Source organism: Cupressus sempervirens, chromosome 3 (assembly GCF_028749045.1).
Source record: "Cupressus sempervirens isolate cs-2001-9-10 chromosome 3, ASM2874904v1, whole genome shotgun sequence".
Lineage (NCBI taxonomy): Eukaryota > Viridiplantae > Streptophyta > Pinopsida > Cupressales > Cupressaceae > Cupressus > Cupressus sempervirens.
In genome coordinates, this window is record NC_143120.1 from 385,631,361 (window position 1) to 385,658,422 (window position 27,062).

At 35.8% G+C, this 27,062-nt stretch overlaps 1 protein-coding gene across 7 annotated transcripts in view; it reads right to left on the minus strand.

Annotated features, from left to right (window-relative positions):
- Positions 1-297: 297 nt before the first annotated feature.
- The window catches only part of EMB3142 (nuclear pore complex protein (DUF3414)), a 314,519-nt gene continuing 287,754 nt past the window's right edge, over positions 298-27,062 (minus strand). For 4 of the 7 annotated variants that reach the window (XM_089819932.1, XM_089819930.1, XM_089819931.1 and 1 more), the window contains exons 43-45: positions 18,159-18,278; positions 17,927-18,080; positions 298-897 (exon numbers count right to left, since the gene is read on the minus strand). In XM_089819932.1, the coding sequence (XP_089676058.1) occupies positions 814-897; positions 17,927-18,080; positions 18,159-18,278 (358 nt within the window). In that variant the 3' untranslated portion in view covers positions 298-813. The remainder of the gene's footprint in view (positions 898-17,926; positions 18,081-18,158; positions 18,279-27,062) is intronic. The other 3 variants (XM_089819936.1, XM_089819934.1, XM_089819933.1) reach the window with 1 other exon arrangement.

Consider the following 27,062-nt stretch of genomic DNA (forward strand, 5'->3'; position numbering starts at 1 on the left):
ATTTAGGAAAGCGACATCACTAACACAAGTTTGAAAAGAAAGTTATCAATTCACAATGTGATTCATAAATAGTTTTTAAAATAAATTCTATCACAACGAAAAACTAGAACAAGTTGGCAGGAAATAATTTAATCTTCTCGAGCGTTCTATTATCATCCTGATGATGAATCATGAACTGTGATCCGAAATACTGATGGGATAATCCAGAAGCAGTTCTGATGATATAGAGGCAGTTTTACTCAAAAATAAAAGGCAATACTCTTTCTGAAATTGATGCATTGAGAGAAAACAACAAAATAACATGAAGCTGGGCCATTTATAAAATAAATTCAAGCTGAATGTCTTTAAAAGCATATTTGAAGTAAATGGTCCTATAAGAACTTGCATTCTCATATAGGTTTATAATTTTATACAAAACCTACGCATTTTATCTTTCTGAAATCGATGTACGCTTCCACAAAAAGGTTTGCCCAATTCTAAATGTTTTACAGAGGAAAAGCGATTAAATTTTACATTGCTATACAGCCTTCTAACTTCAGTCTATAATGCTGTAACCAGTTAAGAAGATCTAAGGAGCTTAACCTTATAACAAAGTACCAGATATCAACATAGAGAGTGAAGCTCTTGGTTTAATACATAGCAATGACTACGGACATAAATACAACAGTATACAAGACTTGACTGCACTTTGATCTATAGCTATAGGAAGCATAGACTTCCATTTCTAATGAGATCCAGTAGAAGAATATACCTCTTTTTGCTTCAAATTTCTGATAGTTAAATATATAGAGACCACTTTGACCAAGAACCAAATCATGATGCATATCTAAGAAGAATTCTCGACTTCAAGGAGTGAACCAACCTGTGCAAGAGTTTTAGGCTATGGCATACCCTATCCTGCAAAACATAAAACAAGGTCACCCACGCTAAGTTCTTCAATATTTTATTATGATACACTAAGATGCATGCGTACCAAAAGATCATTTCAATAAAGCTAGAAGCCATGAAATTTCCAGACCCTAGTAAATTCTTCAACAAATCAAGACTTAACGCAATGAATTGCTGCCTGGCTGACTTTGCAATCTGCAAGTTTATTCCCCTGATCAGTGTCACAATTCCCAAAGCCACTAGTTTCTTGCACTGATTTTGTCATGATTCCCAAGGGTTGTCAGTCATAAATAATTTGGGTTATTTCATCCAGTTTTTTCAATTTCCCTGAAATAGTTGTTTTTTGAATTTCATGTCAAATCCTCATGTTTACAATGCAGATTTAGACTTTGCTGAAGAAAATAAGCTTCAGATCAAATAGGGCACACTCGGGAGAGCTGATTCTTCAATGTATATCCTTCCATTCTCATTCAGTTAGGGCATAATTACTGCTTTAAATTTTATGGCCTCATCACCTGCAATTTTATGGCTTAATAAGTGGTAAAATTATAAAAAATGCAATGTGCTGTGCAGATTCATCTGACCTCGAAGCCTACAGTGAATGAATCAATGGTGCTGACACAAAAAATCCATGAGGACCACTGGTCCTCAACTCTGTTGACAGCTTCCAACCCTTGACCCCTACTTTGGTTTCAAACTAAGTTACCAAATTCGCCCCAGCATGCAAATTTGACATTCGATTCGTACCTAATTCGAAGTCAGTTCCGGTTCTTGTCAAATTCGTCATTTGTCTGATGAATTCCCTGTGGATTCTCTTTTTCGGACCCTGGACGAATTTGGGTGAATGTTGATAGAATTTTGTAGTTGACAGAAGAACCCGAGAGGAGTTTGGAGCGAATTTGAGCGTGCAACCAAAAAAGTTCGACTTTTTAATGTTTTTATTGTTTTGAAAAGGCATTTTTATGGTTTAAGTATAACCTGATTTATTATCCAACCAACCCAATCCCAAAACATGCCTGCACTTCATATAGTGGTGTATGAACTTATTTGCTGCAGCATAATTTTACATATATTTTCCCTCTATTTTTATGGATTTTCCAGTGTTTTTAATTTCCTGCCTGGTGAAAAACAAAATTGGTGTGCTGAGTCAATCCCAAGATAGATTTTTGCTAACATGGGTCAGACAAGTTTTCCAGTAACAATAGCTTAGTGCTGAGCAGTTCATAGGCTATTGACCACCTACTTAGGTCCTCTATAGTCCATGACATATATCAAATTAAACATATATCAAATTAAACATACTCTTTCATCATCTGTAGCTGTACCTTTAACAACGTATTACCTTGAAATGTATCTTCCCACAATCACACAAGATAAAATCATACCTACTTATGAAATTCTTTAAAAACTTTGATGCTTGTAACATTTTTGCTTCTGGATTTTGATTGTGTGCCAATTTCAACTTGGCACACAATCAAAATCCAGAAGCAAAAAAGTCACTATTACGGGTTGTGGGAACACACTAGCAATGTTTGACATTTGTCTTTTTTCTATTGATGCATACATGCTATCAAAAGAGTTGCATCTGCCTTCGTAAACAGTCTAACAATCAAGCCAGCTAATAATCCTTAGAGACAAACACAGTTAATTGAAAGAAGAATGCAATTGTTGACGCTCAAGAAAATCGTCAAAATCATGGAAAGATTTTATTTCCAAACAAAATGGAAAAATACTTCTATAAATGGAAAATCTGCAGGTATTGAGGAAATAGACAATACTAATATGAATATGGTCTAGAATGCAAACATAGAAAATCTAATAGTAAGTCATCAGTATACTTGCACATTACCAAAACATTTTGGGAACTTGGATACAGAACAGCTTTGATAGCTTACAAATTTGTTGATTTGCCCAAACAAACACCAACATAACAATGCTACAAACATTAGAAACCACTTACATAACAATTGAATCACCACTGCATCGGAAGAGGGAGTGCCATCCCTTGTCTTATGGGTTTTTAACTTTTTATTAACCTTCAACCAGAAAGCTAAGAAGGAGACTTCATAATATTGAGAAAAAACATTAGAGAAGGTGGGAGAACCACAGAAGAGCAAAATGAACCAAGTGTACCAAGAAAATTATAAGGATTCTCTTCCTATGACCAAATTGTAAATGAGTGTGACTTCACAATTTTATAGCATTTTGAATCATACAACATTTAAGCATCAATACTATAGAAAGTCCATAACAATTTAATATTAAAACTTGGTATTGTCATGAAGCAGGATGAACAGTGGCATATCCTTGGACGTCTTGAAAGTCAATTGCAAATCAAAAATTCTAAATCACTAACTGAAATATCATTCCAGTGGTTTTGATAAGGCATACAATGGAGGTCAAATGCAAATGCCACGCTAACAATTTTTCCTTTGAATGCAGATGTTGATGCTCATATTCTGACCAAATTTATACCCTGAAGATTTTAGCTTTTGTTTACAATCTGGTTCTATTTCACATGGGTTTGGAAATCATGATACTTCAAAATTTTTAGATTTTAAAGTTCTCTATACACAATCTGTGAGGAAAAATAATAAAGCGAGGATTTAGCATTTCTGCATTTTATGCATAAGGTGCTGAAGCTCTAATTTTCTGCTTTGTCAAGGGAATCTGCAAACGGAGGGTTTTTAATTTAACCTTCGCTCTTTGTATCAGGCAACAAAGAGTCCAATTTACCCAATTTGCAAAGAGAGAACAAATACGAAGTGTTAAGAATTTGTGCCTTCTTGTGTGGGAAGTACAAGACTTATCATCCAAATTTAAGGGGGAACTCAAAACTAATAACTTCCATACATGTTCACATTGTCTGTGCCCAATTTGTGAGAAGTTCACTTTTCCTGATTTGTGAGGTGCATACAGAAATGAGAGGTTTTATGCAATTTTGAATTTTGGGCATCCAATTTGTGAAGAGAATCAAGAAATGCAAGATTTTATGCAACTTTTGATTTTGTGAGAGATTTTTGCTTACTTGAGCATTTTTTTAAGGAGAATTTAGAGGTTGGTCAAAAAGTATTTACCATGAAGCCCATGGACAGTTGATACAAATGTAGAAGAAGGGAACACAAGAAGAAAGAGTATATGAATTTGCCAAGGAAAGCATGCACTATTACTAAGACATTATGTACCGTCAGTTGTCCTTTTTATAAACATGAGAAATTTTTCCTCTTTCCCCAATGTGGGATATATAATTATGAGACATGCTACCCCCCTTAAATTTTCACATTTCATCTAAATGCCGTGTGTATAAAAGTACTTTTCTAAATGGATAACTGGCTTTGGAAGCTAATGGTCTCAAGCATGGAATTTTTGTGTGATTCAGAAACTTTGTAAAGGTAAAAATGTATATTTGGGTAGGGTAAACCATATAATAACAAATTTTAACCAGCAGAAATCCTAGATCGGAACAGCAGCAGCATCAACTTTTTCTATTTTTTTATTTTATAGGGATTAATTTGGGTTGAGGAAAGTATAGGGTCAGAATTGAGAAAAATCAATAATGCTGGAAAAGTCAATCATGAAACCTTAAATACTTATTTTTATGTTACTAGGTTCTTCTGTGCAGGCCTTGGTGCTGGACCTGGTTTGGCCCAAATATTACCAAGATCAAAATCTGTTCACATAGTTTTCCTTTTCCAAATCAATGAAACTCTTGACATGACTACAAACAATATTACACATTTTTATTTCCGTATTTGAGTACTTTGCAACTAAAATAGAAGTAAACATTTAGTTATTCTTTTCCACGTTATTAGTGAAACTTTTAACACGACAACAAACAATATTTATGAATTTTTATTTTTGTGGTTGAGCACTTTTAATCTAAAATAGATGTCAAATCCCTCCTTATTACTCTTATTTTGATACTTTGGTTATGTTGATGCCCTAAGCAGTATCTAGTTTCTTTTGAACAATTGGTTTCTATGGATGGATGCCCTAGATGGATTGTGGTATATGCTAACCATGGTTTTATTTGATTTATGCCATAGATGGTTTCAGAGGTTACAACCAGTGGTATTAAATTAAATGATGCCCTAGATGATAACTGCCTTTATTCTTGTTTTCATGATGCATTAGGTTCAGATAGCATAAATGGAATGTCATGATGAATTTTAATCATTACTGGAATAGATGTAATTGTTTATCTTGCATTTATGGATATTTAATAACATTATAATGACATGGTTTTGGACCAACCACTTTTGTTTTGGACAAATCAATGCCATTTCCATCATCCACGATGAAGAAAGGAATGATAATAAAGCTTTTCCATGCCTTTGAATGTCGGAGATTAAAGACGATGGCAGGTTTTGTTTGGAGAACTTAGGATATGAGAGATGAAAACAGTTTGGGGATTCATTCATTCACATGCTGCCTCTTATTCTTTCAGATTAACTTTTTTGTGGTTTGGAAAGTACTTGTAACAAATAACCTATAGGCATTTAGAAAAAAACTCTGATGTAAGATATTACATAATCAGATCTTTATTTGATATATAAACATATACAAGGAAGAATGAGAAGTGAAGTATAGTATTATTGGCTGGCTTCAAGAAGAAAGAAGAGTGTATAGATCTATACGAAGATAAGAAGAGAAAAGTGTGCAATAAAATTATCCATCATCAGTTGAGCAAGCAATCTTGATAAGGTGGAAAATCAGATTTTAAGTACAGTGGGTTGGTGCTCATTAAGGCAGCAGAGGGAGTTGGTGATTCCAATAGGTTCATGCTTGTGAACTATGTAAGTCTGCTCATAAACATAGAGGTTGCAGCCTCTAGTAGGTTGGTGCCTAGAAAACATTGTAAAAGAACACCTTTATATATAAAGCAATTTCTTTCCCATGGTTTTCTCTCGCATTGGGTTTTCACGTAAACATTGTCTCATGTGTTCATGTGCATAATTATTTATTAAGTTATTAAAGTTAATTGTTTGGATAAAAGTTTTAAATTGGAAAAATTGTTATTATACTGATCCACCCCCCCTCTCAATATAATCGTATGCTCTTGAACTGGTATCAGAGTCGGTTCCTAAAGCTTAACCGTTTGAAGGTAGATCTAAAGAGCAAAAATGGCCGAAAGTTTTCAAAACAAGACACCAACTTTTGATGGGACAAGTTATGCATTTTGGAGTATAAAGATGGAGCTTATTTAAATGTTATTGGATTTGATGTTTGGCAAACAGTGTTAGATGGTTATGCACCTCCAACTACGCCACCAACAGATACAACTGGAAACTTGCCGATTTAGAGTTCACAAAAGTTATGCATTATAAATTTGCTCCGGAGATATGGGACAAGTTGAAAAATATTTATCAAGGAGCCGATAATGTAATGAAAGCCAAACTCCATACCCATCAACGGGTATTCGAAAGTCTTAAAATGAGGGACGACAAAAACATAGCCTCTTTTTTTGATTGTGTAGATTAAGTTGTCAATTCAATAAAGGCCCTTGGTGAAGATGTGGAGGAGCGTCTTGTGGTGGAAAAGATTTTGAGATCCTTACCAATGAGATTTGATTCTAAAGTATCTGCAATCAAAGAGAGGAAAGATTTAGACACACTAACAAAAAGTGAATTACATGGGATTCTTACTTCTTATGAAATGAGAATCGGTGGCAAAGAACCTACAAAGGAAATAGCATTCAAAGCATTAAAGAAGGAGAATTATAAAAGGAATGGTTTCAACAAAAGCTCGAGTAGTGAATTTGATGAAGCAGAAGAATACTTCAAAAGAAAGTTGATAAAGGGTAATGGAAAGAACCAAGGAAAATTTTCTTCCGAGTGTTTCAATTGTGGAAAAGTAGGACACTATGCATCTAAATGCCCTCTAAATAGCAGCGAATCTCACAAGCACAAAAAGAGTTTTTACTTAAAGAAAGAAACTGGCTCATTAGAAGAAAGCAATGATGAATACCAAAGTGATGTTGTAAAAGATGAGATACTATTTTTGGCCATAACCAATGAGAAAGAAAAAGAAGAAGACGCTGATAAGGCATGCAGCAAGGATGAAAGTGTTGATGAGGCATACAATGAAGAAGAAGATATTGACGAGTCATCTAATGAAGAAGATGTAGATATTGTTGAAGAGTTGCGTTATGCATACAAGTAGAATGAGAAATTAAAAGGGAAAGTTATTAAGTATAACATGCAAATTAAAGAAATTTTAAAAACTCTAGAAGATATAAAGACTCAACTAGAAGAAGCCAAACAAGTTGAGAATGCTGTAAAAAACAATCTAATTGAAAAAGAAGAAGAGTATCAAATTGAGCTAATAAATTGAAAAATTAAAAAGGGCCCTAGAGGAGAGTAACATCAAACTGAATAATAGCCTTGTTTACCATACAGGGTAAACGGATAGTTATCACATTAAGAGACTAGAATGTAACACATAACAAGATACTTTATTCATATAAGCAAATATACAATCACGAGTAGAATGATCATTCATAATTCCATTCGGGAGATGCACATATATCTCCTAAAGGGGTGACTCAACTGTCACGCAACCTTTCGAACACTAACCAATCCTATCGGCTAAAGTATAGTTTTACTGACAACATCATCCCCCTCCAAAAGAAAAGCCATCTCCGGACGACAAAATAGAGACAACTAAACTACTAAGTACATCAAGACTAAGAACAAAACTAAGAAGAAGAGGGGTGTGTCCCAAGTAGGGTTGGTGTAGCAGATGTCCTCTATGCTTGTAACTCATTCAGCTGTGCCCGCAACTCGTGTACCTGTTGTGTTCGAGCGTCCAAATCCACCTTAGCCTGCATCCAAAGTTCTAATGCTCTCTTCATCATCTCAACCATGTTTCGGAGCTCCACCTCCTTTGCATCTGACTCCCTCTTCACATCCCCCAATAGAGATACGAATGTTGCTTTCTTCGCTTGGGCGCAAGTGATTGCTAATGTTCCTTCGTCACATCTTTCAATGGTCAACAAGTTCACCTCGAGTTTAGGGCATTTTGAGTCATCGTGGTCTACAGGACCACACCATTTGCACAACAGTTCCGGTGTCCCCTTCGTAGTACAAAATTTGGTGAAGTGGCCCTAGAGGTTGCACGCACAACACTATATCATTGGCCTCCAGTTGGATAGTACTATATCTGGCTACAACCCCCGTTATTGTTAATGATGTTGTTATTGTTATTGTCATCTTCTCCACGTCGATTGTTGTTTCAATACCCTCCTAAGGTTGTTGCGTCATTGTTTGTATTTGTTCCTACTCCTGAGGTGGACACTTCTTGCGTTAATAGCACCTGTCGGTGTCCCTTTGTTTTCATATTGAACGAGCATTCATTGGTGGAATGTCCAGCAATATGGCATATATCGCAAAATTGGTTCTTAGGGCAAGAGCCCTTTGTGTGGCCCTCTTCCTTGCAATCCGTACACCATTGTTCCCCTACTCTAGTTTGGCCAGGGATCTTTGTCATATTTTAAAACTCTTTCATCATACGTAGCATATCCTTCTGTAATGCCCGATCCTTTTCACTCGATTCCTCATCACTACTTTGAGGGGATGAGTCTTCAGAATCTAAAGATTTGTCTTTCTTCTTTGTGCCAGTTTTGTGTTCGCTCTCCAAGTCCATCGCGTGATTATATGCATCAATGTATGATGCTGGAGGTACAATTTTCCTCTTTTCCCGTAGTGTTGGTCGTAGCCCTTCGACGAACCATCTATTCTTCAATTAGTTTGCTAGTTGGCTTTCCATTTTTCCTACCAGCTCCTTTAGTCTCCTCATGTATACACGGACTGTTTCATTCTTTCCCTATTTTGTATTGTAAATTTCCGCTATGATCTCATTGTCATCCCTGAGTAGTCGAAACTCTACTATAAATTCCTTCTTGACGTCTGCCCGTGTAGTTACTTCTTAATGTCGATGTTTGAAAGCCAATCGATCGCTACACCTCATAGGGTAGCTGGAAACTGTCGGATCCAACCATCTTGGTCCACTACTCCATTCGCAGTCCATATTGTTACACACGTTTTACAATGTCGAACTGGATCGACCATCACATCGCCATTAAATTTTGGTAGTTTTTCCTTTGGTCCTGCCATTGTTAACTTCTATATTTGTTGTAGTTGTTGCGCACCCGTGCTGTTCTAAGTACCTGCATTTTTCTGCACAATTGCGTTACTCTGTGTTGTGAAGAGGTCTTCCACAAGTAAACTCCTCCCCCTTGTCTCTTCCACTAAATTCAATCTTTGTCGTGTCTCCTCAAGCAAGTTCTTGACACTACTCAGTCTGTTTGGTGAATACACTCTGTCAATCCGTGCTCCTTCACCACTTCGATGCATGTCAACGAGATGTTGAAACTTCTGCCTTTGCTCCGACTGTTGTGTGAGAATTAATGCTTTTTGTGCTGTGCGTACATCATCCTTTTCTTTTATTTTATTTCGATCTTTATTAAGCAAATTCGGCATTAATCTTCATAACACATCTTTTGTACTAGGTTTGACTGGCGACGACGCCAAATGTTTATCGTGCAGGGTAATTTATCACATTAAGAGACTAGAATGTAACACAAAACAAGATACTTTATTCATATAAGCAGATATACAATCACAAGTACAATGATCATTCATAATTCCATTCGGACGATGTACATATATCTCCCAAAGGGGTGACTCAACCATTATGCAACCTTTTGGACACTAACTAATCCTGTTAGCTAAAGTATAGTTTTACTAACAACAAGCCTCAAATTTGGAAAGGGCTATGAAATTCTAACAGATATCATTGATAGTCAAAGACCATCCACGAGCACGACAAGAAGCAAACAAACAAGATGTACATTCAAAAGCATTGTCAAGGAAGGACGTTGTACGGAAGATCCATCAGCAAAATTTTAAGGATATGAATTTTAAAAGGATTATATAATGCAAAGATATAAACATAGACCTCAACCTAGCTTTTATGGATAATGCAACTCACACAACTATTTTTGTCACAAGGCGAGAGAATGCAGAATGCAAATGAGAAATCCTTATGAATGGAGAAGCAAAAATTATAATCCATATTTGAGCTATAACTTTGTATCATTTTTATTAAATAAAACAGGTTTTGAGGGGGCCATGAAACCCATGACAACTAGATTATATAAGGGATCTGAAACCCAACATAGAGGAAACGTTGTAGATAGATATTCAACAACAGATCAACAGTAGAAAACCAGCCAATGGCCACCAAAAGGATAGCAACAAGAAGATTGAAATAATAAAGCATGGGCTGTAAACAGATACCCAAAAGGACAAAGCGGGACCCAACAAGATCTACTAGATCATAGGGAATAAGGAGGGGCAGCCTCCCAACCCCAAAGCATAGCTGAAATCTTTAAAGACAACCTGATCAGCCATCTGAAAGTACATATTCTTAGCACCAGCTGAATCCTTATGGGAGAGAAAGCTTCTCCACAAACAATCTCCCATCCTACCCCCTTCCACCTCAATAGAAAGGGAACCCACCTCAAAAGGAAGATGAAGATGAAGGGAATCCACAAATAAAACTACTTGAGAACCTCCCCACCAATCCAACAAGGCAAAGGGCTACTCCTACCACCAACAAAAACATTCGCGCAAAATATCACCACCTAAATAAATAATACCTCCACCTCATAAGACCTGAATAGTGAATGTTGAAGATCTTAAAGTTTGTCGCTGTGATAGAGATATTTATCTCTATTCTTCTAAAATGGAAATATGTTTGTTATGGCCATTATGGTCACCTTCAGCTGAAAGAGACATTTGTGAGATATTATATAAAAAGACGTTATACGTCATGCGAAGAGGTATGCGTATGAAAAATATTAAATATTGTATATTTGGATATATGAAGGGTCTTGCATTTTGAAGAGACCTTCGTTTGTAAGACGAAGAGTCTAAATACAATCTTTTTATATGATTGCAAGTGTATTGTAATGGTGTCAAGTGAAAACTTTGCACTTGAACTTTTATTATTAATAAAGAGACATTTTATTGGTGTGGTTGGATTTTTCCCTTCAAGTGGCAGGGTTTTACCAGGATAAATGTATTATGTTCTTTATGTTTTGTTCATGCTCTGTGATTGTTGTTTATCTATATTTTGGGTCAAAACGTTGATATGGTATCAGAGCCTAGTTTGATTTCAACAGTAAAGGAAAGCATCTAAAGTTAAATATGATTGTTATTGTATCTGATAGCTATGAGAAAACTTCATGTTAGATTGCTTCATGTGATATCAAAGGTATCACTGCTCAGTGAAAAGAGTGGCAGGTGGTCCCTTGGCTGCATGTCAATCATCATGGTGCTTGCCATATAAAGAATGTTTTCTTTTCTTGGCTATCTCAATGCTTTGCTAGATTATAATCCTCATTGGCTTCTCTCAGTTCTTCTATCAACATTTTCTCTATGGTTCGTTGGTGCTTATTTGCTTCTTTTTGCATCCCTGTTGGCAACTTCATATTTCAAGTGTTCGTCCTCAAGATAATATCGATTCACTATCCTAATTTTGTCCAAGATCCTTCATTTGGATCATTTGCATTGATACACCATGTCTCTTCAAAATGACTATTTGCCTCTCCGGTTAAAGACACAAATTCACTAGCAATCATCAAAGTCGTGAGATGTGTACGATATAACCTTGACAGTTGAAGGGTTCAAAACTAGAGGCACAAAGAATATGCACCACAATGCATTGGTTGTCTAGAGCATGGAGAACCAGCGAGCAAGCAAAGTCTTGGGTGTTGACAGAAAGATTGAGGTACAAAGGTAGAAGTTTAAAAGAAAAGAGTCGAAATATTGTTAAGGGAATAGGAGGGAGGATTCATAAAAGAAGCCTTCAAATGGTAAGTCTTAGTTCCAATAAGAGTTAGCCTCGTCCTTGATTAATTTGGCAGAGAAATAGGAATCGACAATTTTATAGGTACGCTATCCTTATTACGAGTTCTTCATAACATAGTTATTTCTCGACTGTTTATTTATCTAACAAATTCACTGTGTCATATTCCTGCATAAGTTTTTGAGTTACATCACGACCTTGGAGATTGTCGAGATTTTCCGAAAAGATTGGAAATTTTGGCATTAAGAGCTTTGAGCAATTATTATATGTTGGCTCCCTTAATTCTTCAGTTCTGGTATACATATGCCATATTACAAGTGTAAAGGCATGCCAATTATCTTTGGTTCATTAGTTTTATTGCTCTTCATCGATTCATGTAGTCACCACTATTCACATTGGTTATAATAACGATTCATTCCCGCTGTGATCCTATTTGTGTGACTGTTTCATCAGGAGTTGTCTCTATGAAATACAATGGATTTGTATTATACATTCTCTCACCTCCCATGAATTATTTCACCTCTGTTATGCCTTGTTTACGATATACGTATTAAGGATCATCTAGCAATAACTTTACTCCGTGCTCTGTATATTACTGCAGTATTTGATGTGTTAGAAATGATTATCATCAATATACTAAGAGAGCTGATCATTTCAATTTTTCTAGTGTTTGTGTAGAACAATCGTTCATGCGTATGAAATAAGGATTATTACGAAGATGATTATGATCATTAAGATATTGTTGTCTCTATGTTCACTCACCAAACTATCTGTATTTTCAGCTATATGCATTTCTCATGGTCTATTTGCATCCGTCTTGGGTGGGAGATATTATCAAAGTGTTCTATCATATTCATCTTTTGCTAGAGTTAGTGTATTCTTCTGACTTTATCCTTTTTGAATGTGTTCGTTGATATACCTTCAAGCAGGTAGATATGTTTCATGTGCAAAGTTGTTTGAGAACTTATAGTATTGAGCTATGTTTTTAGTCTGCACATGCAACAATTGTAGGAACATGCAAAATTTAGTATATTGGGCAATGGCATAGTATCCTGCTATTTTATGGAGAAGAATATTTGAGTGTATTTTGCTCCCAGGTTCACCTTATACTAAGTGGTATGATGAAAGATCTATTTTGATGCTTTTCTTGACCTACTATTTACCTACATGAATCTATTTGAGGCTCGAACTAGAGAACTGAGGCCAAGACGTACAATGATTTCATCCATAAGGGTAGCAACAATGTTATCTTCACAATAACTAATGTCTCTGGCAAAGATGGCCTGTTGACTTTAATGTTTCTGGCTAAGATGGCTACAATAAATGAACTTTGGTTTATCTCAAATATAGAGATAAGAATTATGTGATATTTTACTTTCGGCATATCATTAGGAATTGTTTTTTCTTTTAGGATTATCTCTCTTGTATGCAGGGTGCAACAAAAAATCAATAAGGATGCTGCTTATTGATAAGGATGTTATATTTCTAAGGGAGAAGTTCAGCTTCAAAGTGAGACTCTGTAATTAAAGTTGTCTCTACTAAGAGGGAGACTCTTATTAAAGATATCCCCATTGAAAGGGAGTTTCTACTAAGAATCTTAGTTATTAAAGTTGTCCCTGCTGAGAGGGAGTATTTGCTAAGAGAAAACTCAGCTATTAATGCACTCTTCTCTAGGAGAAGCTTGAGATGAAAGCCCTCGTCCCACCCTTTGCAAGTAGGTAGGGTGGACCGCCCTCTGTAAGTAGACATGGTGGAAATGCATTCTTCTTTGGGTGAAGTCTAACGTCAAAGCCCTCATTCCACCCTCTGCAAGTAGGTATGGTGGACCACCCTCTACAAGTAAGCATGGTGGACATGTATCCTTCCCTAGGAGAAGTTTTAAGTTAAAAGCCCTTGTTCTACCCTCTATGAGTAGGTATGATGGATCACCCTCTGCGAGTAGGCATGGTGAAAAGTCATGCATGTGACTCCATGACTCTAATTTTATGTGCTTATGAAGTAACTATGGTAAATTGTGTTATGTTGAGATAGCTTATGTTATGAGAATGTATCATTGATATCTTTGGTTGCAACTATATGCGTATGCCTCAATCTCTCTCTTGCTAAGGAGTGTTGAATTTTGTAGCTGCGATAGAGATCTTTATCTTTGTTCTTATAAAATGGAAATGTTTGTTATGACCGTTACGGTTACTTTCAGCTGAAAGAGACATTTGTGAGATATTATATAAAAAGACACGTGTTATATGTCATGCGAGAGGCACACAAATGAAAAATATTAAATGTTTTATATTTGGAAATATGAAGGGTCATGCATTTTGAAGACACCTTTGTGTGTAAGATGAAGAGTCTAAACACAATTTATTTATATGATTGCTAATATGGAAGGGACTAATGACCAATAAACACTGAAGGTACTGTAATGAACATATTGCAGAGAAATGATGATCAACTTAGAGCTGTGATATTTAATGCAGATGTGACTACTACCAAGTTGATATATTAGTTGGATTCAAAGATAAAGAGGTCTTAATAGACAATTCATGTCATATTGTGAATACTCAAAGAGCCCACAAACTATGACGATGTAAAGAAGAGAATATGAAGTCTCAATTACCATGCGAGCAGAGACTACTTGAGGTTCCAAGCATTCAAACTATGTGACCAGCAAGAGAGATATACTATCAGTGTTGATTATGCTGAAATTAAACAGGGTATTGAATGTTATACAAATGCAATACGGAGAAGTCATTAGACATGTTTTAAATATAAAGTCAAACAACAACAGCATGGATATAAACAGTTTGACCATGAAGGTGTATGATCTAAAGCAAATGAGCAAACACGATGGATATGAAGGATAGAACATCCAATGCTATAAACAGAAGGTATACATAGTTGATTGTGAGTATGAAAGTGTCGGTATTTTATAACTATATGCCATATTGTTTGTGGGCTTCCAATCAGCATTGAACCTTCAGCAGAAACATCAAAAACAGTGTTTTAATAGACACCCATGGAATATATCTATATGATGATATTAAAGATGCTGAGAAAGTTACAAACAAAGAAGTGTAGTTGGCGAAGAACCGATAGGCATACAGAACAGCAACATACATTTCTTAGAAGGCAGTGATAAAATATGGAAAAGACCTGTAAGCAACTTGCCATCTCATCAAAGGCTACAAATAAGACATATGATTACCATGAACAAAGGAACAAACTACCATCAGGCTTGAAATCTCAGTCAGGAGTGAGTCAAGATGAACACTGAAGTAATGAAAGACAACGATTTCATAAATGCAGTGATATTCCACAGTGCCGGGAGATAGGTCAAATAATCTACAGACCACGTCAGCCATGGAAGATGAAGTTCAATAAAACATAAACCGCCAGTGTTAATCGACAAATCAGCATCACCTATTAGTATCAACAATAAGAATGAGATTCAAAGGCAAATTGCATGATAAGTCTGTGTCTTTAGATGACGGGAGTTTTATTGCAGGAGTCAAAGAAGTGATCACCGATAAGAGGATTGAAGTCAAAGACTTGCATATGGAGCTCAATAAAAAAGGGATTGATAATATTCATTGTGCCGCAAGAAACAAATTAATTAAAAAAAATATTTAATGGAAAGCTGCAACTTTAGTTAGAGATAAAGTGTTATTATTTTTAATAAAAGATATTGTTATTGTAGGTTAGATTTCTATCAGATTTATATCATAATGTTCTTTTCTAAATACGATTGTTAGTAACTTCAAATTTGTTTTCGCAGAATTCTATCTCCAATGATGGTGGCTTTTAATTAATATCAAAGGTTTAATATGCTGCAATATTATTTATGAAAGACTTGATTTATAAATCGCCATCGAACTTCAATGTGGTCTGAACATCTATCAATTTCAATGATCAGCCATTGAATATGTTTAGAGTATTATATATATAATCTTAGAAGGGGCACGGCGATGAATGGGCATCTCTCCACCAAAGTGGAGACATGACCATTCATAGTTGTGCCTCTCCATAGCATGTTTAATTCATAAACAAACCATAATATATTCCCACAACATAACTAACGACATGTTATCAATAACATTAAGATCATACGTAACATATACTATGATAATCCTCAGCCAACAATGAGGATCGGACTCAAACAATAAGGCAGATTGTTATCAAAACAATTTGTAGACTGTTATACAAACAATTGTATAAATCGATGTCCAAATACTCCAGATTGGTATTTATATACTTGAATTGATCAGAATGATTATGTGATCAATAAGGTTGGTGGAAATATAAATTCAAACATTATTATTTGTGTGTGTCTGTGTGTATTGATATGCACATATTTACATCAGTCGTATTGATCTCTGTAGGTGTAATAAAGTTCTTAGTATAGTAATTAAATAAACACTTGTACTAAGAGCCGCAACGGTTGGTTGTTGTAATTGACGGAGAATACTATATGTAGGGGTCATGGTGAATTGGAAAGCTGGTAATTCTAGACACCATTGGTATTGGTAATATAAACTCTTTGGTACAATTAGTAAATATGTATTTAGTCATTTGTGTGTACTGTTCCATTTATTGGTATGAATGCTGTGATAGTATTCTAAACTGGAATTGGTACGTAAGTTCCGTGCTTGGCAATAACTCTGCCATATTGACAGCAACATTCTCATATTCGAACTATCTAACCAAAGCTACTAACTTCAACAGATATGATCTTTCGTGTTGAAAAGCCACACCCACCATTGGATAGGGTATGAGAGAGAGTTATTTATTTGTAAAGATCAAGTCAACAGTTGGAAGTGGAGTAAAAAAAATGTAAGAGGAAGGAGAAATATATATATATAGCACAGTAAAAGAGAGAATGGAAGATCTTTATCTGATAAATAAACATATATTTCAAGGAAGAATTAGAAGTATACTGTTATCAGCTGATTTCAGAAGAGAGAAGAGTGTATAAATCCATATGAACATAAGAAGAAAAAAGTGTGAAAAAAAAGTATCCATCATCAGTTGAGCAAGGACTGTTGATAAGGTGGAAAATAAGATTTAAAGTACAGTGGGTTTGTGCTCACAAAGACAACAAAGGGAGTTGGTACTTCTGGTAGGTCGGTGCCTGCAAACTGTGGGAATTGGAGCTTCTAGTGAGTTGGTGCCGATAATCTTAGAGGTTGCTGTCTCTAGTAGGTTGGTGCCTACAAAACATTTTAAAATAACAAGTTTATGTATAAAGCAATTACTTTGTTGTGGATTTCTCCCCGTTGGGTTTCCACATAAACATTGTATCATTGTGTTCATTTGCATAATTGTTTATTTAAGCTGTTAAAGCTAATTTTTTAGATAAACGTTTTAAATTGGAAAAGATGTTACTATACTGCTCCACCCCCCATCTCAGTATAATCATGTGATCTTCATGTTTCTCCTTTCAAATTTTATTTATTATCATTTCTAAACAACCAATAATAAACAATGGTAGGAATTGGATAAAACAAATTCAGAAGCACAAGACAGATTTCAAATTGAAACGGCCTTAGGTGGTTCTCATACACTTAATATAACGATATATATAAGAAAAAGATGCATTACAATCTACTGCATAAGGCGAAAATAAAAGTATTGGAAAGAGGACTAGACATTTTTAGGTCAAGTATTTTTTTAATAACTTGTTGCAAAATTACAAGTTTATAGTTCATTTTTTCTCTTTCAAATTCTCTGTGTATCGTTTCTCTAGTGTTTATAGTCCCACATGAGCACAATTACCTGAAAGAGTGCAGCAGTTGCACAAAAAGGCATGCATGCTACACACCTGGAAACAAGTTCACAGTTTGTGTTATGAATCTTCCTGGGCCAAATGGTGGCCCAGATTTATTAATTAGAGAAAATAGCTAAGAATAGAAGTCCCGAAGCCTCTAGCTCAATGTTAGAAATTGTTTTCAAACAATTTCTGAAGAAGAAAAGATATGGGTATTTCCCATACTTTCCTCAAAATAATTAAAAGTTAAAACAAAGATAAATGCATTACATAACAACAAAGCAAGCAAACCTCCCCGGAAGCTTCACAACTAAAACTAAAAGTGGCATTATTCAAACATCAAAACATATCAAAGGTCTAGAAACCAAAAGTATAAAGATAAAGTTTGAGAGCATATATAGTTACCTCATTCAAAGCTTCGAGTCTTTCTAGAATTGGAACTATCCTTTCATTTAATGACATTCTATCTTCCTTGGATCCAATGTTTTCTTCTGTATCTAGATAACTTGTCATGTCTTGGTTCAAATGAGCGGGCACTTGTAATCTGTATGCATAAAGTCTACTAGAAGAGTTATTTCTAATTATTGTACTTTCAAAGTTTGTGAATTTAAAAAGTACAATAGATGCCAAGCATTACCGATTTTCAAAATGAATATAAAATATGTTAAGTGCATGTTCCACAACACGCAACAAGAGTGTTGTTAAATGCTCCCTAAAGCCCGCAGCAGAGCACATCTCAATCATTGCCAAATATCTCCTGTCAAAAAGGAAATGCTGTTATCAAATCACTTGCACATACATCACAACATACACAGATTTGAACTAACGGTTCCAAGTGTATATTTTTCTTTTTAATTACAAAATCAACAAAGGTCTACTGTTCCATTTAGTTGATATATCTGAGTCATTCCTTTAGATGTTAGATAATTGTCTAGTCAAACTGGTCTTCAAGATGTGGCCAATAAACATTGAAATGAAGAAGAGAAGCCACAGGACACTGCCTAGAACCCTTGATTGCTAAATTGCCAGGATATAAATATGCATACAGCTATTATACCATTGTAAGTTTCACCCTATGGTAACACCACCACTCTATAGGATCTTTCTTTACAAGTATATTATAAAGCTTCCACAAAAGAAACATCACCCAGTTCACACGAGTCTTCATAATCGAGCCATCCTCATGTCAACAATAAGTCTTTTCCATAGAGCCCAAAATCTGTATTGGTCACCCCTGATCTGGAAAACCTATTTCTAATTTTTTTATGACTTTTTTGTTGGAGATTCCTGAATGCTTTTTGGTGTTTTACAATTTTTCTGATTTCTTTGAATTTTGACTTTTTGAAAATGATGATTAAGAACAGAATGCTAACAAAAAGTAACTATAATGCAAATTAGTTAATAAGCAAGAAACTCAGGACCTCTTTATTGTGAAAAATGTAATGGAAAACATACCAGGCCTAGGTACAATAGCAAAGTAATAGCACCAAGTCTGATCATGATCTTCAAATTCTGACCAACATCATCAACTAGAAGAAACATAACTCTCTAAGAACAAGTAAATCCGTAATTCTCAACATCTAGAGTTGCCAAGCACCCTAGAGACCTAACACCAAGTAGAGAGAATGATTGTAACACTTAACGATCAAGATGAAATGTGACTTCCTCTCATCTCATTATTTTTGTTGTACCAAGCCCCACATAACTTCCTTGATCACTTTTTCTCATGGGGAGATGTTACTTCTGCTTTAGAACTTGATTGATACAGAACATAACCTCTGAGATGTCAGACCTGCCCCTTTGACTTTAATTTCATGTTGAAACTCTGCTTTATCAGCTGAAGAAACCCGATTATGGAGTTCTTTTGTTTTCCCAATGAGTTTTATGAATAAACAGCCTTGGGAGGTACTGAACTCCTGTAGGCCTCCAAGATCATGAAGGTTCTCATCTCCACAACCTGATCTACTGTTTCCATGTTGTCCAGAGCTCCAATCTGGCCCCTTACCTGTAAAAATGATCTCTAGAACAATTCTTTTGCCAACCTCAATTTCTCTTTATTAGCTCCAAATCATAATCGATACCTTTTAGGGATTTCATTTTATTTCAATAAAGTTTGATTTGAGTTTTAAATCAATTATTCCTCCTTTAAGCTGATCAGCTATTTCATGACCACTTTCTTCTATTAATTTCTTTTTTTTTTAAATGTTAAGTCTACCTAGGGAATTGTGCTCCGTGATGGGCCCTTTCATTAGCCAATGCATTAAATCAATATAAAGTCACTCATATAGTACTTTATTTTATTGCTTTTATAAATTGAAGTTTGAAACTTTAATAATTATCAGTGTTCCAGGACTCACCGAGTCTGAGGTAGAGGCAGCCTTTCCGAGGCAAATGGCCTCTAGACTCTGACTCGGCCGAGTCCTGGCAAAGTCCACGTGGACTCGCCGAGTCCAAAGCCCAAGACTCTCCGAATTTTTTTTTTTTTTTTAAAATTTAAAAAGATAGAGATTTCTGAAAGGTGTTTTTTTACGATGTATATGAATTCTGAAAATGATGTTGTGGTATGTCAGGAATCTATTAAGGATTGAATCTCAAATCTTAAATCGTCAACTTTATATTATGTTATTCAGTTTTTTCCTTCAAAAATTCGTTGTTATACTTTTGTGATCTATGCAAAATTGTGTATGAGTGTTAAGTAGCTTCTATTTATCTCAATTATTGTGTATTTGATGTTAATTGACTACATGATGCATGAAAAAATTGTTAAATCCTTAAAAATCTTTTAATTTCATGGTTGTTTGATTTTCCGAGTCCTTGCCGAGTCTTGGCCGAGTTCGAGTCCGAGTCGGATTTTGACTTTCCAAGTCAGAGGCGAGTCCAAGTCCCATAACACTGATAATTATATTTAATTTTACTCTTGAAACTCATTACCTAGCCTTTTCAACTAGAAATTTATGTTACATTAGGCCCCTAGGTGATGTCCAAAAAAATCATACCCCCTACTAAAAATTAGGAAATTGTCTCAGGCCAGCAAAAATTTCTCAAAATGCACCATAAGTCATCTCTTAGTCTCTTAGAAAATAGGGATCCAACTAAGAAATTGGAAATTGCCTCAGAATGTTTGGAATGGCTTGTAGGCGAACCTCTGTTGTGGACTAACTGCCTAAGGAAGGGATATTACAGTTCACCCTCCTTGAGATTGCTTGTTCTCAAGCAAACTCAACTCTAGGTGGTGCACAATCTGCTCACTGTCCCATGTTGCAATCCTCTACTAGCAGATCCTTCCACTTTGTAAAATACTCCCTTGTAACCATCCTCGATCTCCTATCTCGATGTAATGTCCCTATCCTCATAAAATTAGAATTTTCATTCAGATCTTAAGATTTAATTTCTAAATAGTTAGGTCATACAATGAAAACATCCAAACTAGTTAACTAGTCTTGTAAAAAAATAGACAACCACTGAGTGAAGTGTCATAAGCCTAATTGCATTGATATACTGACACGGAAAGACACATAACAGGTCTAAAAATCAGATTTTAAACAGCAAACCTGACTACGGATTACCAAATCATGAAACTAAGCAAAAATAATGCTACCCAATCTACTCCAAACTTCTTCAATTGAAATAGTTTGTACATCAAATGAAAATAATAATACATAGGACTGACTACAGACACAATAACAGCAGCATACTGTTGCAGCGCAATTCATAAACCTCACACAACAGAAATTACAAAAATGTGCTTAAAAACACTCCAAACAACAACCAACGTAAATTTGGAAACCAGAAAAGATGCAACCAACAATCCACCAATTTTCCTTAAGCCCAAATGCAATCTCTGAGTGAGAATGCCTCTATGAAAGAAGGGTTTCTGTCCATAAGCTTTCTCCTTCAACAGGGTTTTGCCCACTGAAGAAGTTTCCTGCAAATCTGCAAATCTAAAGAAGAAAATGATAATTAAAATCCCCAAACTATGGCAAAATCCCAATATTTGTATCCATCATGCATGCAAGGTTTTGGTACCCAAATTCAAACTCTCTCTTTAGAATTCTTTATGATTTAATTACGAATTTTGCCAAAACTTGTCATTGAGTTATCATGGCAGAAATTTTCTAAGATTCATCGAGTAACAACTTTCCCAAAATGACACAAGTTCTGACACCCAACTTTGTGGTTCTAAAAGTTTAATTTAATATCTGAATGTCCTTTCGGTATATAAAATATTTGAACATTTCTATATATTAAATTGATTATTTGTCTTAAGTATATCCAATTAACCAACGGGAGAATAAATAGATTATTTTTTGCCAAAATTTAATTTTAATCAAAAGGGGACATGACACCTGAGTATCAACAATAGCCTCAAGGACAAGAATCTATTTTCCCTCTTCATTTGTAATATTCCCGTTATAAAATAAATCATTAATCAAACTATTGTTAATGGGCTGATTGATTTAATATATCTCCAACCCATTTTTGTTTTGTTTCTGTAGTTTGTGTTGCCGTCGGTTGTTTCTGTAAAACCTCAAAAAGTTTTCCTCGATGGGTATTTAAGCACGGCTTATAAGTAGTCTCTAAGTATGCAATTTGGATTATTTCTTTGTACTACGAAATCCTGTTGGAGTTCTCTATTGTTCGTCATTTTGAAAGTGAAAGACCTTCCCTATTTGGTTTGTCCAGTTTTAGTGGGATTCAACCCTCACCCTATTCCGTCGCATGTAGCACTTCGCTCGGATCTGGCAAGTCAGAGCACCATCTTTTGGCAATTAATAATTGAAGGTTGTTTGTGTTCGGATCTCTATTCTTGTTTGGTATTATCTAATGAATTTGGAATTAACAATTTAAAGTGCAGATCAAAATCATTCTTGTCTGTACCTCCTCCATCTCTCACAACACTGCATTACTCACCGTACGACCTCCATAGGCCCATCGTACGGACCCGTAGTTCCTACCGTACGACCACCCTAAAAATCATTTTCACTTCACCATACGGCCTTGCATCATCTCTTCCACCATACCATTTTTGGTATCCATAATCATACCATATGGCCTACACCTTACAACCTTCAGCCTAGTTCGTACACTCATTCTGACATATGTACAAGCATTCCAGTGACAACATATCAATTTTTAGGGGAGTTGTAGGTATGGGTCATCACATCATGAAGGGATGCTAGTATTGTAGAAGGGATCACATTGTGCCCAATCACCTTCTTGAGGTGAGAAACATGGATGACATTATGTACCCAAAGGTCCATTGGCATCTCGAAATTGTAAGCCACCTCATTGATTCATCTGATGAACCCGAATGGTCCATAATGATGTGGCTTGAGCTTCTTGGCTTCACTCTTCCCTACGCTGATCAACATACTATATCTGTTGATTTTGTTTTTTCTAGTTATTCTCCTTCAAGGACCTCATGACATCTTGGTTGTCTCGCAATAGGTCCTTCGCGCTAGGTACTCTACTATTTCCAAAAAGAAAATCTAGAAAGGTGGGTATGTCATACTTGTATAATGCCATTAAAGGTGACATCTCGATGGACACGTGGTAGTTTGTGTTGCAGCAATACTCACACAAATATAACCACCTAACTTATGCCTTCTATAACCCCGATATTAACTCAAAAGACATCCCTCCCTGCTTATTCACAATTTCGTTTGCTTGTCTACTTCGGAGTGGTAACTAGCGCTCGAGGTAAGCTCAATGTCATTAAGCCTAAAAACTCCTTCCAAAAATGACTCATAAACTTGTCCTCCTTATCACTGAGAAAGCTTTCGTAACAACCCATGAAGTTTGAATACCTCCCTGAATTGTGTAAAGTTCGCAATTCTGCCCACCACAACATGAATGCAATTTCTACCTTGGGCTTTGGACAAGCCTATGATTTAACAACACTTCAATTTCAAATACCTCCCTGAAGTGTGCAAAGTTCACAAGCTTGTCCACCACAACCTCAATGTTATTTTTGCCTTGGGCTTTGGACAAACCTGTGATAAAATCCATCAGATAGGTTCCCACTTCCTACTTGGAATCGATACAGGCTGTAATAAACTTGCTTGAAAAATCTACCCCTATTTATTCTACTAATAGGTAAGGGACACACATCCATATCTAAGACCTCAAGTTTGAGGCCCTTCCAAGAGAATTTCTCTCAAATTTATCAATATACTTTATGTACCCTAGATGTCCAACCATAGGTGCATTATGGAAAGCCCTTGTAAATGATGAGATTATTTACAACTACATCCCTATCATCTTGTACTATCCTGTCAATAATAACAGTGACCTATATGTAATCATATGAAACAAAAATCAAACTTTTCTAATTATTCGTTGTCCCTAATAGAGAATAAATGGGGTCTACTCAATAGGGCATCAACAACAACATTCTTCTTTTTTTGTATAAGCAATGTCAAAATCGCAACCTTGGAGCTTACTCACCCATTTCTGTCGACAATCACTAAGATTCAACAAATTGAAGAAATGTCTCAAGCTGTAATGGTATGTCTTAACTACAAATCTACTCCCGACCAAGTACTACTTGAATTTAGCCAATGCATGCATAATAGAATACACCTCCTTGTCATACATGTCACTTTTCTCTGGCCAACTCAATTTCCGTCTCTCAGTTGTTATAGGGTGTTTTTCCTACATCAACACTACACCAACAACCTCACCTAAGGCATCAAACTGCAATAACTAAAATTGTCTAGTAAAACTGGCTAATGTAAGGACTGCACACAAGATAATGAACTACTTAAACGATTCAAAACATTGTTGTGCTTGCTAAATCCAAATGACAACCCCTTTCTTTGTCAAGTTTGTGAGAGGTGTTGCCTACTATGAGAACCCATTCACAAAGCATCTATAGAAATTGGACAAGCCAAAGAATTCCTCATTTAGGTGAGATTCTTAGGTCCAATGTCCCTATTTTCAGAAGGTTCTTGCTAAGTTATTGATTCGGGTTTGGGGATGGATTTGGGTTCAAGTTTAGATTCATGGGTTTAGGCAAAAAAGAATTTCCCATTTGGGTTTGTGTGTGTGTGTGTGTGTGTAAAGAAATAAGAGAAACGTGCATAATTGCAAAACTTAGTCATTTCATAGTATAAATATATGTTGCTTGATTATTGATCAATATCAAATGTCAAAGATATAAATTAAATATCCGCTCATTAATCTATGTTCATCATTGTAAAGAAAATGTTACATTGAATCACAAAATTGCAAAATGAAATTTCAAAACATAGAGTAGTTCATCAAATAATAGAGTTTGAAACATAATGATAAATGGAAAGTATTTGATTGTTTATTAATGATCATAGTATCAAATGCCCCTCAAGCGTCAAGTGGGTCATCAAACAATGAGGGATTAATGGCTTCATCTTCAGCTGCAACTTTAACTAGTTCGTCATCATTGAAACAAACAATCTCTACAACCTTCTCTTAAAACTTACAAAATGGGCAACAACAAAATGAGAGAGCAAATGAGAGATTAGATGAGTGAAATGTTTTTCATTAGGCTCTTTTTAGGGTTACATAAAAAAAATTTAAAAACATTACTTTTACTTTTATTTCATTTTTTGGAGCTTACTGATGCGGGTCCTTCTAGGTTTGCCCGGATTTGTGCCAGCAAGGACCTGAACGGACCCACGGTCTGAAATTCGGACCCTTCTTGGACCCGTAGGGAACTTGGAAGTGTATCCGGACCCGCGCGAAGCCGAACCAAGATCTGGGCTGCAAGACGACTCTTATGAGATGATAGTGGGATTTGAGGGTCTTAGTTGCTAAGTTATTAGGCTTTCCAATTACCTATGGTGAATTTTGGCTTTGTTTTGAGGGACTTACTATTCATAGTAAGTTAGCAATTTGTTTTGATGAGATCAATTGAGTAGAGGAGTTGAGCGATGCTCTTAGTTTTAATTTCGGGCTTCTCGTTTGGGCTCCAAGAATCTCGAAGGGAGCATATATTTTTAGTAATTCAACCCATCAAGTCCATTCATCATTTTTCTTTATCACGATCACTCCTGTGTTGGCAGATTTCAATTGTGATGCTTCTTTAGTAATTTTCACAAGATGGGTGAATTATTATTATTACTCAAGTAAATATACCTTCATTGCTATTTTAGCTGGCATTGTTTATTGGCCACCTTAGTGTCAAAGCTCATTGGACTTGGGTCGTAAAGTTTTAAATCTTGGGCACAAGAAACAATGGCCTTGTGTGTAAGACTTTCATGATATAGCTGAAAGGGTCGATTTTGGGAGCCAAAAGAAAATTAATAAATTATATTATGTGCCTATGTATAAAGTAAACAGGCTTTTAAGTGAAAGGTGTGTAATTGAAGCTAAGTTGCACAATGGAGATTATAAATATGGCTCCCATTATGAGAATGGATTATCCGATTATCATTTGCTTTTGTTGCTTGTGAATTTCATTCCCTTGCTGAGGTGTAAGGGTTTGATCTGAATATCCGATTCTAGTGCTTCCTCTTTCTGTTTCTACTGTGGCTGAGGAGCAATTGTTCATTGGAGAATTCAACATCTTCTCATACTGTGACTCCTGTAGCTGAGGAGACAAGTCTCTGCTGAAGAGGTTTAGTGATTCACTATTCTGAAAATTATTATATCTTCGTGCCTGACATGAATACTATCATCTGAGAATTATCACTACATATTTATATTCTCGAGTGCCTAAGTGTTGCAGTCCTGGACGGTTACATTAGAGGGGTTTCAAACTTGCATTTTGGTGTGAATTTTGGCATCTGGTCATATCGCAAATCTGGTGCATTTATTCTATGCATTATGAGTGATTGTAAAACTTTACTGTTGTTGTGAATTGGAGACTTGCAGGTGGTCTTTGTAACCCAGAAGGCTATGATGAACAACGTTACTCCTCGGCATCGATATCTGCATTTCCAGCGCTGCCTGTAACTGTCTTAAGGCTGATATTAAGCCAGCTTCGGAGACACACGCAGCAAGAGGGATCTTTCCCCTTGGGCAGATGTCAATCTGTGGTATCATTTATCTACAGCCAGCTCACGAGATCATTGAAGCATTATTATCTGCAGTCATGTGGACTTGCAGCCTATATCAGACATTGCAAATCGAGTCTGCTGGTGAAGAGGAAGTGTGCAATGTAGGGTCTGCTGCGACCATTCTATGAAAGATATTTTGGACAGGTTCATTTTTTGTAATAATTTATATCATTGCAGCATTACTGTGATCAAATAAGAACTCATTATTAGTTGAAGAAGGCTTACAATTCAGAGGGCAGAATTACATCAGTGTTAGGTATTTATCAATGCAAATTTTTGAAGTCTGATTCATCTGATAATTGTGAGTAAAACATCACACTACTAGTCTTGCATTCAAAATTTTAGAAAATTATATATATAGTGGTAATAGAATTGCTTGCCAACCATTTGATGGAATGTCAAATCACTGATTAGTGTGGAAATTGGTGATTGTTTGAGCCATAACTGATTTGGGTCAAAACATAGGGTGAGGGCCAATCAATTATAGCCTGGATCTTGTCCAG